At 46.4% G+C, this 13178-nt stretch overlaps 1 protein-coding gene across 1 annotated transcript in view; it reads right to left on the bottom strand.

Moving 5' to 3' along the window:
* Positions 1-13178, bottom strand: part of LOC141101326 (albumin-like) — a 52456-nt gene that overhangs the window by 16675 nt on the left and 22603 nt on the right. The window contains exons 5-8 of the mRNA XM_073590353.1: positions 5331-5463; positions 4896-4996; positions 4078-4207; positions 1468-1682 (exon numbers count right to left, since the gene is read on the bottom strand). Coding sequence (XP_073446454.1) covers positions 1468-1682; positions 4078-4207; positions 4896-4996; positions 5331-5463 — 579 coding nt within the window. The remainder of the gene's footprint in view (positions 1-1467; positions 1683-4077; positions 4208-4895; positions 4997-5330; positions 5464-13178) is intronic.

Genomic DNA, 13178 nt, shown 5'->3' on the forward strand with positions numbered 1-13178 from the left:
TCACACAACCTCCATCCATAGGCACATCTTCCCTCTTAAAGGGATCATTGGTATGGAAGTTAGGGCAAATCCATCCAGCGCTTTGGTACTGACCCCAGGCCTCTCTTAAAGGGATCCCCAGTATGGAAGTCAGGGCAAATCCCTCAGGGCTCTGATTCTGACCCCAGGCTTCTATTAAAGAGATCATTGGTATGAAAGCCAAGGCAAATCCATCCAGTGCTTTGGTTCTAACCCCAGGCCTCTCTTAAAGGGATCCCCGGTATGGAAGTTAGGACAATTCCACTCAGCATTCTGGTTCTGACCCCAGGCTCTCTTAAAGGGATCCCTGGTATGGAAGTCAGGGCAATTGCCTTCAAATGCTCTGGTACTGACCCCAGGCTCTCTTAAAGGGGTCTCCTGTATGGAAGTTAGGGCAAATCCCTCAGCGCTCTGAATCTGACCCCAGAATTATATTAAAAGTATCATTGGTATGGAAGTGAGGGCAAATCCACTCTGTGCTCTGATTCTGACCCCAGGCCCCTCTTAAAGGGATCCCCGGTACGGAAGTGAGGGCAAATCCACTCTGCACTTTGGTATAGACTCCAGGCCTCTCTTAAAGGGATCTCCGGTATGGAAGTTAGGGTCATTCCACTCAGCACTCTGGTTCTGACCCCAAGCTGATGGGATGATGTGGGATATTAGGGGGAGTAGTTCTGTGGCTCTGGCTGATGGGATGATGTGGGATATTAGGGGTAGTAATCTGGCGGCTGTGACGGGATGATGTGGGATATTAGGAGTAGTTGTCCGGTGGCTATGGCTGATGCGATGATGTGGGATATTAGGGGTAGTAGTCCGGTGGCTTTGACGGGATGATGTGGGATATTAGTAGTCTGGTGGCTCTGGCTGACGAGACGATGTGGAATATTAGGGGTAGTAGTTTGGTGGCTCTGGCTGATGGGATGTTGTGGGATATTAGAGGTAGTAGTCCGGCGGCTGTGACGGAATGATGTGGGATATTAGGGGTAGTAGTCCGGTGGCTATGGCTGACGGGATGATGTGGGATATTAGTAGTCTGGTGGCTCTGTCTGACGGGGCGATGTGGGATATTAGAGGTAGTAGTCCGGTAGCTCTGGCTGACGGCATGATGTGGGATATTATAGTGAATGTGGCTATGCGGTGTGGGCGGGGCTATACACTCAGCTTTATATATATAGATATAATCATTATAATTTGTTCTAACTAACCCTAGTTAGTTACTATGCCCGGGCAGCGCCGGGCTCTTCAGCTAGTAGTTAATAAAATACACCTTCAGTCATCGTATTTTTAAACATATATACACACTTTTTGCAATAAGTTTTGATTATATGTGCATATATATACTGTATGGGTTTCGATCATTACCCAATCTGAATTTGCTTAACCAAAATAGAGATTGCTATTACTATAGAATTGTATAAATATGCTAAATCTGAATCTAAGTATATTTACTTGGCTAAGTAGAGATCTTTTTCTTCTGCATAATGTTTGCACACATCCTCGGCCTCTACAAACTCTTTCATTTCTTTAGGCAGATCGGCTGGGATGTCGTCCATGGGAAAGTTAATCATGCAGGGTGTGCGCTCAAGTATACTCTTTTCACAACAAGCTTTCAAGTTGGGTGATATCTTCTCATGATTGTCACAGGTATGCTGAATGAATTCCACCTGCCAGATAGAGACATAAAGGATTAGTCCTATGGCTGCACTGTAACCACTTACAGTGAAATATTCTGAAATGCTATGCCCAGGATCTGCTCAAAGTTTACTAGTTTTATTAGTGAGTGAGTGTAAGGGTACCGTTACACTTAGCGATGCACCAGGGATCCCGACAACGATATGGATCGCTGGTGCATCGCCAAGTGGTCGCTAGTGAGCTGCCACACAGGCAGATCTCACCAGCGACACAGCAGGGGTCGGGGGTCGCTACTTACCTGTTAGACGCGGCGATCCTGACATTCTCCTGTCCGCGTCCACGCGTCGCTCGTCGGCGCCACAGGAAGGCTGGTTTCACATTTGCGTTTTTGTGCATACGTGCACATGCTTTTTTCCCCCTATATTTAACATGGGTGCGCATACGTGCGCGTTGGCATGCGCATGTATGCATTTTTCGTGCGCTGCGTTTTTTTAAGGTGTGCGTCCAGAAAGTCCAGGCGCTACATGTTGCATTTTTTGGTCCGCCCGACTGCTTAAAAAAAACGCATGCGCATGTATGCGCATGTTTTTGCCAAAAAATTAACATTACAGTCTATGGATGCGCATACGTGCGCGTTGGCATGCGCACATATGCGTTTTTTTTAAGCATGCGTTTTTTAAGTCAACATTAGGGAAGAGCTTTACTATATTGACTACTAACCCTAAACCATAACCCTAACCCTACTAACCCTACCCCTAACCCTAACCCTACTAACCCTAACTCTAACCCTACTAACTCTAAGCATAACCCTAACCCTACTAACCCTAACCCTACTAAACATAACCATAACCCCTACTCCTAATCCTAACCCTACCCCTAACCCTACCCCTAAACCTTACCCTACTAACCCTAACCCTACCCCTAATCCTAACCCTACCCCTAAACCTTACCCTACTAACCCTAACCCTACCCCTAATCCTAACCCTACCCCTAACCCTAACCCTTACCCTACTAACCATAAACCCCAACCCTACCACTAACCCTAACCCTACTAACCCTACCACTTACCCTACTAACCATAAACCCTAACCCTACCCCAAATCCTTTTTTGGGTGATGACAAACAATGTGTAAAAAAAACGCAAACGCACTAAAAACGCATACAAACGCATAAAAACGCTGCGTTTTTTTCCTGCAGGCGCATAAAAATGCTTGAAAAAAGCGCAGCGTTTGTTTGCGGTTGTATGCGTTTTTTCCATGCTTTTTTTGCGCAAAAAATGCGCTGCAAAAAAAAAGCAAGTGTGAAAGTAGCCGAAGCCCAGCAGGAAGCGCCCGACGAGAAATGGTCCAGGACGTTCTTGCGCAACGAGCAATGAGCAGCGGGGGAGCCGGTCGGAGGTAAGTATCAGACATAGCGATATCGCTAGCAATATCGCTGCTACGTCACAAAATCGGTGACGTTACAGCGATATTGCTAGCGATATCGCTATGTGTAATGGGCCCCTAAGTCTGGAAAAAGATATAACTCTCCATGTCTTACAAGGTTGAGAGGTATGTCCTTCTGTTAGTGCTTAGGTTCTGTGATAGGACTCTACCTATGGGGTCCCGTGATTTATATGTACATCCCTGCATTATTGCAATAAAGAGAAATTGGGGATCATTATTATAAGGCGGCACATTGGACAATCAATATCTTTATATGGAAAGCATAGGAGGCATTATTATTATACAAAAGCACAGGGGTGTTTGTATTATTGTAAGGAGGTGTGGGGTCATTTTTCTTAGAAAGGGTAAAGGGGTATTATTATTATAAAGTGGTCCAAGTGGACATTATTTCTATAGCTGTAAGGAGGCAAGGGAGCATTATTACTATACTATAGGAAGTACAGAGGGAACATTACTATGTAGGAACACAAAATGGGCACTGTCATTGTGTGGCACACAATAGGTGAGTACTCATACTATATAGGGCACAGAAGTGTCACTATTACTGTCTAGATCAGAGGTGGGTGATGTCAGAAGGGTTCTGGAAAATCAGTAAGTTAAGGATGTCTGAGTTACATTTTTACTACTGTACATGCTGATCATATTTGATTATGGTCGGGTGGTACTTTTATATTGCAATATTATAATTGTGGTGTGATTATTATTAAGTCTTATGTCATGTATTATTGGAAATATCAGTCTTGTAGTAAATCTTGATTTTCTCCAGGCAGGGTAATATTAGTAATAAAGACCCCAATGTGGGGAAGGTCAGGGAGGTGGCATGGGCCTGTGTGCTTTCAAATGCTTGGGCTTAATTTTAGTCCCAGTTTGTCCCTGCATACAGGCCTGTAATATGGACGTGTTGGAAATCAAGGTGTCGTCATATATTGACTGTATACATGTCTTTATCTTTGCTGTAGCATTTGTGTCTTTCTTGTCTTACCATTTCAGTCATACATTCGACCACTTCTTCCTTACAGCAGTCCTTACTCAAATGCACCGATTCAAGAGTGAGCTTATGTGCAACATCAAAAGAAGAGGCACGGAATTTCTTAGCGAATGTAGCAAGATTTCTGAAGTAGAGAAATGCAAATTAGGAAATATTAACAGGTTAAAGGTGTTTTCTCAAGATCACAGATTTTCATTTTGTTTGGTTGCTGAAGCTTCCATCACTAGGACCACCAAACATGAGAATGGGAGTTTCATGTACCCCATTTGAATGAATAGGATATTGTGAAAACACCATGTGATTCTATATAAGGATTAGTTGAAAATATTTGAATGAAGCAGCGGACGCATATGTGCACTGATACTCGAACTAGGAACATGGGAACCATGTTCGCCTGGTTGAGTCCCAGTGATATGACCCTCGTGTTAAGACACAAATCATCTAATCTGTTTATAGGTAAGAAGTTTGTGATCTTTAAAAAGTTCCATGTACTATTAAGTTATGCAAAGTTTGTTGTAGATACAGTTCACATTTATGCCACACCTGTAGCATTTTCTGGTTCTTCTGGGTACACTATATCACATTATGACAAATTATGAAACAGCATATGATAAATAAGCAGAAATATTGCAGAATTAAGGAAGTGGCTAACTGGGAAAGTGCCTCTTTTTCCTAAGGCCTACTTGATCCCTTCCAGGTACTCAACACCTAGGTGCCCTACTAGCCCCCTACAAGCTAATCCCTTGAATTATGAATAAATAACAATCAATAAATATAGTCAGTCAATATCCAGTAAATAGTCCTTGACTTACTTGGCATAGAAGTCTTTCTCCGGTGGGAATGATTTAACAATATGGCAAGCATGTTTGTGTTCATAGTCTAAATAAAGTATGGCTTTTTGAACATCAACGAACTGGAAAATTACAAAACAAAATAATGAGAAAAAAAATAGGAAATGTATTATAAAGTGTTGTGAAATTTTGTGTTCTCTCAAGCTACTTGATTCCTGATAGTCTATTTCCTGAATTGCAGGGAAGTGCTCCTGGACTAGTTTACTTAGAGCTTTCTACGGTCCACATTCCATTTCCTCGGAGAACTCCAGGTAAACACTCCAAAGAGCATGGAAAGAACAACACTGATGTACTGTATACAGACCACACAGGGTATACAGGGTTAAGGTCCTTTCTGTAGTATTGGTTGTGATTATAAATTAATACAATTTTACAGTAAACCGTGGCATACCATACCCTGGCATCGAGACATTTCTCCTTCTCTTCTTCTGCACAGCAGTCATGCATAATCATGCTATATTGTTTACCAAGCTCCGGAATTGCCGGGGGATAAAGAGATGGGTTTCTTTTAGCAATAGTATCAATGTAGCTGAAAGAAAACAAACCATATGGTTAGAATAGCCATCTACATCTTAGATAAAGATGGGGGCTGGGGAGGGCACAGCCTGAGAGGAAGCCCCCCATGACTGAAATGGGCGGGCAAGTTTTTCAAATTTGTTTGGCGCCTCGGTGACCCGAATGGCTGGGACGGGGTATGGGAGTAGTTCTGGGTGGGGACGGCCTGAGGTAGTGTGGAGAAAGTGCGGGAAAACCGCATTCGTCATCAGGGAGCAGAAAACTGAAGACCCACCTGACAGCACATAAAGGATGGAGACCGTGGATGCACTCATGTCCAGGCTCCAGGACGTGGCCCGGTCCAGGAGGGGAGGATGGCTTCAGTCGCAGCTGTCCTCTCTCCTCAGGGCGGCGGATGGACCAGGCCCCTGAAAGGTTGTCACCGGAGGTGACTGCGCGCAGCAGGCGCAGGCTGCGAAGCCCCTGCAGGGACCCTGCGGGCGGTGCGAGTGCCGGGGTAGCTTCTCCCCACAGCCCCCGTCCTGGCAGGAATCCGCCTTGACAGAGCGGGAGCCGCGCCGGAACTACAGGCCGGGCAGGAAGTGAGGACGTCGCGGGCTGGAGCATCGCAGGACTCGGCGGCGCCAGGCCAGCCCGCAGGAGCAGGCCGCGGTAGGCCTGCTTTGCAGCGGCTAGGTGTGCAGTGGGCGGAGGCGGCGACGGCGCTCTACACAACAGGTGCTCCCAAAGAGGTCCGCTCTGGGGGCGCCAGACAGAACAGCATAGCGGGCAGGATTGGGCAGTATGAGGACGTCCTGCCTGGCCCCAGCACTGCATATGGGTCAGGGAGAGCGGCGAGCAGCAATAAGCAGCTGCCTGGCAGTCGGCCGGATGGTGCTGCGGACCGGACAGGCCGGTCCGGGACTGGGAATCGTCACAGGTCCCGCTCGGATCGGAGATCTATGGAGCGCCAGGAGTCAAGTGCTCAGGTCCCCCCTGGTGATGAAGAGGCCAGGGGCACGGGCTGGGATCAGCGGAGAGGGTCGGATGGAACTGACTGACAGCGAACATCAGGATCATGGAGGACGTCGGGATTCTGGACGTTCAGCTGGTGGGGACACAGCACCTGCGCAGCTATGCGAGTATGGCTCCATGTCGTGTTTGTCGCCTGCAGGGGCTGTATTGCAGGAGGGTGGGGGTAGTCTAGGGGATACTAGGGAGCAGAGGGGGTGTAGTGGGCTTAGCGGGGCTGAAGTGCCTGGGCTGCAGGATATTTTGAATAATATGTCACAAATTTTGAGGAGACTTGAGGGGGGGTAATTGGGGAGGCAGCCCCATCTCCGGTGGGGGCATGGTTAGTGGGTCGGGGGTCCGGCAGCCAGACAGAAGGAGAGGCATTGCGCCCGGTCGAGTGTGACGGAAGGGCATCGGCGGGGGTATCGGTTTCGGTTCAGATGGAGACGGACAAGAGTGACAAGATAAAACTGGATGATAGGGCTAAGGGAGAGGTTTATGCGTGCTTTGAGGGGCCTTTGGGTGCCCATTTAAGGAAAGAGGTGAAGGAAAAGATTTGGCAGGACGAGTACATCGAGATATTCTCCCTCCTTTCGTTGGAAAAATTTAGGCTAGATAAGGGGAAGAAGGACAATAGTAAAAAAGAAGAGGAGGAGAAGAGGAGGTGGCGGCTGATTCCACAGACTTTTGTAAACTGGATGCAGGCATTCGCTGTTTTGGCGAGTGTCATAGGTGAAAAGTTTCCAGAAAATTGTTCTGATCTGTTTTGCCATCTAGATGCTATTGGGGAGGCACATCGTATTTATGGGGGTCAGGCGTGGCTACGATACGATGAGCAGTTTAGACAGAGGAAGGCGGTGCGGCCAGAGATAAAATGGGATCAGAAGGATATCGGGTTGTGGCTGAAGGTGATGGCTCCAGTAAGGTATGGGCAGTCCTTTCATGGGAGCGGGTGCAGTGGCAATCAGCCGGCAGGACACGGAAGTGGTGGTCAGGCAACCCAGGGAGTAAAAGAAAAATCTGGAACGTGCTGGCAATTTAATGACGGGCATTGTAAGTACGGGAACAGCTGCAAGTTCAAGCACGTGTGCTCCCACTGCAATGGTAGCTCTCACGGGGCTTCAAAATGTTTCAAAAAGGGGAAGGGTAAGCCACACATGGGTACCGGTCAAGGGGGAGAGCCCGGTGAGAATTCAAGAGATGGCCCCCTTTCTAAATAGGTACCTGGCTCGGGCGGAGGCCAATGTTATATGGAACGGTTTTGTTGAGGGCTTCAGGATCCCCCCCGGTCATGTGGTTCCTTTTTCGGTTAAAAATTTGCGGTCAGCAAGAAGGAAGATGAGTTGGGCAGGATGGCTGGTCCGTTTCCCACTGCACCAGTAGCGGGTTAGATTGATTCCCCTTTGGGGGTAGTGCCAAAAAAGGAGCCGAACAAGTTTCGTTTGATGCAGCATTTATCATACACAAAAGATTTGTCAGTTAATGATGGTATTGATAAAGAGTTGTGTTCGGCGGAGTATACCTCGTTTGATACGGCAGTGCATTGGGTGCAATGTTATGGTTCAGGGGCTCTGTTGGCAAAAACCGACATTGAATCGGCTTTTCGTTTATTGCCGGTACATGCTGAGAGTATCCCGCTGTTGGGTTGTTTTTGGAACGGGGATTTCTACCTCGATAGGTGTTTGCCGAAGGGTTGTGCAATTTCTTGTTCACTGTTCGAGATGTTTAGCACTTTTCTCGAGTGGGTGGTAAGGGATGTTGCATTCATTACCTGGATGATTTACTGTTGTGAGTTCATTTTCCCCTTCATCACTGAGGCCCGAGGAACTCCCTCTTCTGGTAAGGAAAGGTAGTGAGCCTGATTATCAGACACCTGAGACTAATGATGATGACTGGCTGAGTGGAGTCACAGACTGGATATAAGGCTGCATACGCCCTTCTGCCCTGCGGGTGATTTCTCTGTGGTATCCTTGGAGTCCAGTCTGAATTCCTGCTCTTCTAAAGATAAGTTTTCTGCCCTGCTTTTTGCATTTGTGCTTTGCTTTGTTTTTCTGGAGTTCAGCCATTCCCTGCTGGGGTGAGCTGAACTCCTTAGCTCTGTCTTCTGAAAATACCGGAGTGCTGATTTAGTTTTGAAGCCTAGCTGCTTCAGGGTCTTTTTCCATATCAGCTGGTTGGCCCTGTTTTTGATAGGGTTTTGGCCGATTGCAGACAGCAACCTTCCTCTCCTGTCCTGTTCAGATTAGCTTGGGCCCCAACGTTTGCTCAGCCTATTTTTCTATCTGTGTGAGTGTTTTTTCATCTTGCTTCACCATCATTATATGTTGGGGGCTGCCTTTTACTTTGGGGTCTGCTCTGGGGCAGTTTAGTTTTCCCTTTCTGTCTTTAGGCTATGTAGTTCTCTGGCTGTGATCGAGGGGTCTAGGGCACCGTAGGTACCCCCCACGGCTACTGCTAGTTGTGTTGATAGGTTCAGGGGTCTGCAATCGGATAGTTGCCAACTCTCTAGTTTTCTGGACGTAGCTTCTATTTTTGTGTCTGCCTCCTACGGTGACTCAATCATAACAGAATCACCCGCCCTACCACAGATCCTAGGGTACTCAATAGCAGGAAAGAATTGTAAAAAAAAAAAAAAAGTGTGTATATTTTTTCCTCTATATCTCTGAGGCCGTAGGGGGAATTTTTTTTCTCTCAATGGAGATAAAGCAATTGTCTGATCGTGTGGAGCAGCTCGCTGCGGAAGTGCGGGGAATTTCCGCTTACCTTGCTCATTCACATGCTGCTGAACCAAAGATTCCTACACCTGATGTATTTTGTGGTGATCGGTCTAAATTTTTGAATTTCAAAAATAATTGTAAATTATTTTTTGCCTTGAAGCCTAACTCGTCAGGGAGCTCCGCGCAGCAGGTTAAAATTGTCATCTCTTTGCTGCGTGGCGATCCCCAGGATTGGGCGTTTTCTTTGAAACCAGATGATCCTATTCTGACTAATGTGAACGCATTTTTTCAAGCCTTGGGGTTGTTGTATGATGAACCTAATGCCATTGATCAGGCTGAAAAGACCCTGTTGGCATTGAACCAGGGTCGAGATTCTGCAGAATTATACTGTCAAAAATTCCGAAAGTGGGCGGTACTTACTACCCGGAATGATAATGCCTTGGCTGCTCTCTTTCGGAAGGGTTTGTCAGAAGCCGTAAAAGATACTATGGTGGGATTTCCTGTTCCCTCTGGTCTTGACGATTCTATGTCATTAGCCATTCAGGTTGATCGGCGTTTGCGCGAACGCAAAACTGCACGAGAGGTGTTGCCACCTGTTGAACAAATGACTGAACCTATGCAATGTGATAGAGTTTTCTCCAGAGAGCAGCGTCAGGAGTTCAGAAGGCGTAATAAGTTGTGTTTTTTCTGTGGAGATGCCTCACATGTTATTTCTGTCTGTCCTAAACGAGAGAAACGCTTTGCACACACGTTTTCTGTTGGTGGTGTTCAACCTAAGTTTCTTCTGGCTATTACTCTGATCTGCTCCCTGTCCACATTTTCCGCCAAGGCTTTTGTGGATTCGGGAGCAGCCCTAAACCTAATGGACTTGGATTTTGCTAAACGTTGTGGATTTCCTATGACACCTCTGCGGACGCCTATCCCTTTGAGGGAGATTGATGCTACTCCTTTGGCTAAAGATAAACCTCAGTTTTGGACCCAGGTGGTAATGCGGGTCGCCCCAGACCATCAGGAAAATTGCAGATTTTTGGTGTTGCATAATCTGCATGATACCATTGTTCTGGGGTTTCCCTGGTTACAAATTCATAATCCAGTTTTGGATTGGAAATCTGTGTCTGTGGGAGTTGGGGTTGTCGGTGTGCCTTTAATGAGGCTCCGGTGTTTTCCACCTCTCCTCAGTCACATGATGTTCCTGATTATTTGGCGGACTTTTATGATGTATTTAGTGAGAATGAGTCTGCATCTCTGCCTCCTCATAGGAGTTATGATTGTGCAATTGAACTAATTCCGGGGTGTAAATTTCCCAAGGGTCGGCTCTTCAATTTATCTGTACCTGAGCACGAGGCTATGCGATCCTATATTAAGGAGGCGTTGGAGAAGGGTCATATTAGACCATCCTCGTCACCCTTAGGTGCCGGTTTTTTTTTTGTAGCCAAAAAGGATGGATCATTAAGACCTTGTATTGATTATCGTGCCCTCAACAAGATTACTGTTAAATATCTGTATCCGTTACCCCTGATTTCGGATCTATTCTCTAGAGTTAAAGGTGCTTGCTGGTTTACCAAGCTTGACCTCAGGGGGGCGTATAATCTTATTCGCATTAAGCATGGGGATGAATGGAAGACGGCGTTTAATACTCCGGAGGGACATTTTGAGTACCTGGTGATGCCTTTTGGGCTCACTAATGCCCCTTCTGTCTTCCAGTGCTTCATGAACGATATTTTCCGAGCTTTTGTGGATAAATTTTTGATTATCTATCTGGATGATATTTTGATCTTCTCCAAGGATTGGGATTCTCATGTGGAACATATTCGGACTGTGTTCCGGATCTTGAGGGAGAATTCCCTGTATGTCAAGGGATCTAAATGCCTTTTTGGAGTACAGAGGATTTCTTTTTTGGGATTTATTTTGTCTCCGTCAACTATTGAAATGGACCCGGCCAAGGTACAGGCCATTTACGATTGGGTTCAGCACACTTCTTTGAAGGCCCTCCAGAAGTTTTTGGGTTTTGCTAATTTTTATCGGAAATTTATAGCAAAATTTTCTAGTATTGCCAAGCCATTGACTGATTTGACTAAGAAGGGTGCTGATGTGTTAAATTGGTCTCCGGAGGCGGTTTCTTCCTTTCAGGAGCTGAAGCGAAGATTCACCTCCGCCCCGGTTTTGCAGCAAACTGATGTCTCACTTCCGTTCCAGGTAGAGGTGGATGCTTCTGAGATTGGTGCAGGAGCTGTTTTGTCCCAAAAGGATCCTGTAACATCTAAAATGAATCCCTGTGCTTTCTTTTCCCGAAAGTTCTCTCCATCTGAACGTAACTATGATGTGGGGAATCGGGAACTGTTGACCATGAAATGGGCATTTGAGGAGTGGAGACATTGGTTGGAGGGAGCTAAGCATCAAGTCGTGGTCCTCACCGACCACAAGAATTTGATTTATCAAGAGTCGGCTAAGCGCTTGAACCCTAGACAGGCTAGGTGGGTCTTGTTTTTTACACGTTTTGATTTTGTGATTTCTTTTCTTCCTGGAACTAAGAATGTCAAGGCAGACGCACTCTCTAGGAGTTTCTTTGCTGATTCTCCTGTGGTGACCAAGCCTAAGGCTACCATCTTAGGCGAAGGGGTAGTTCTTTCTGCCATCTCGCCCGATTTGAGACGTGCTCTGGAAGAGTTCCAGGAAGACAAGCCTGAGCGTTGTCCCAGTGGAAGGTTGTATGTTCCTGACCAGTGGAAGAAGAGAGTGATGTCTGAAGTTCATTGCTCTGCTTTGGCTGGTCATCCAGGTATTTTTGGTACTAGAGATCTTGTGAGTCGGTCTTTTTGGTGGCCCTCCTTGTCTCGTGATGTCAGGAATTTTGTGCAGTCCTGTGGGACGTGCTCCCGGTCTAAATCATGCTCCCGCTCTAGTGGGTTGTTGATGCCTTTGCCTGTCCCCAAGAGGCCATGGACCCATATTTCAATGGATTTCATCTCTGATATGCCTGTCTCTCAAAGGATGACTGTTATTTGGGTGATTTGTGATAGGTTCTCTAAGATGGTTCATCTTGTACCACTCCCTAAGTTGCCATCTTCCTCTGAGTTGGTGCCCCTCTTTTTGCAACAGGTGTTTCGCTTGCACGGGATTCCTGAGAACATTGTATCTGACAGAGGAGTTCAGTTTGTGTCTAGATTTTGGAGAACTTTCTGTTCCAAGCTGGGAATTCAGTTGTCCTTCTCCTCTGCTTTTCACCCACAGACCAATGGGCAGACAGATAGAACAAACCAGACCTTGGAGTCATATTTGAGATGTTTTATTTCCGCTGATCAGGATGATTGGGTTTCATTTTTACCCTTGGCCGAATTTGCTTTAAATAATAGAGCTAGTTCTGCCACTTTGATGTCACCTTTTTTTGTAACTTTGGATTTCATCCTCGATTTTCTTCAGGGCAGGTGGAGCCGTCTGCCTGCCCAGGTGTTGACACTGTGGTGGAGAGAATGCACCAGATCTGGGACCAAGTGGTGGATAAGTTATCTCTCTCCCAGGAAAAGGCCCAGCGGTTTTCCAACTGACATAGGACCATTGGTCCCCAGTTTAAGGTTGGTGATATGGTGTGGTTATCATCAAAAAATATTGCTATAAAGGTGGCTTCTCCTAAGTTTAAGCCTAGATTTATTGGACCTTACAAAATTTTGGAGATTATTAATCCGGTCTCTTTTCGTTTGGCTCTTCCTGTCACATTTAAAATCCATAATGTGTTCCATAAGTCTTTGTTGAAGAGGTTTGTTGAACCTGTTGTTCCGGGGGTGGCACCTCCAGACCCTGTTTTGGTTGAAGGTAACATGGAATATGAGGTAGAGAAAGTACTGGATTCTCGTCTGGCTAGACGGAGACTCCAGTATTTGGTTAAGTGGAAGGGTTATGGTCAGGAGGATAATTCCTGGGTCTCTGCCTCTGATATTCATGCCAAAAGATTGGTGCGTGCCTTTCATCGGGCACACCCTGATCGCCCTGGTGGCGTGGTTGAGGGTTCGGTGACCCCTCC

The sequence above is a fragment of the Dendrobates tinctorius genome, unplaced genomic scaffold, assembly GCF_039654945.1.
Source record: "Dendrobates tinctorius isolate UK_male_01 unplaced genomic scaffold, ASM3965494v1 ptg000011l, whole genome shotgun sequence".
NCBI classification, from domain to species: domain Eukaryota; kingdom Metazoa; phylum Chordata; class Amphibia; order Anura; family Dendrobatidae; genus Dendrobates; species Dendrobates tinctorius.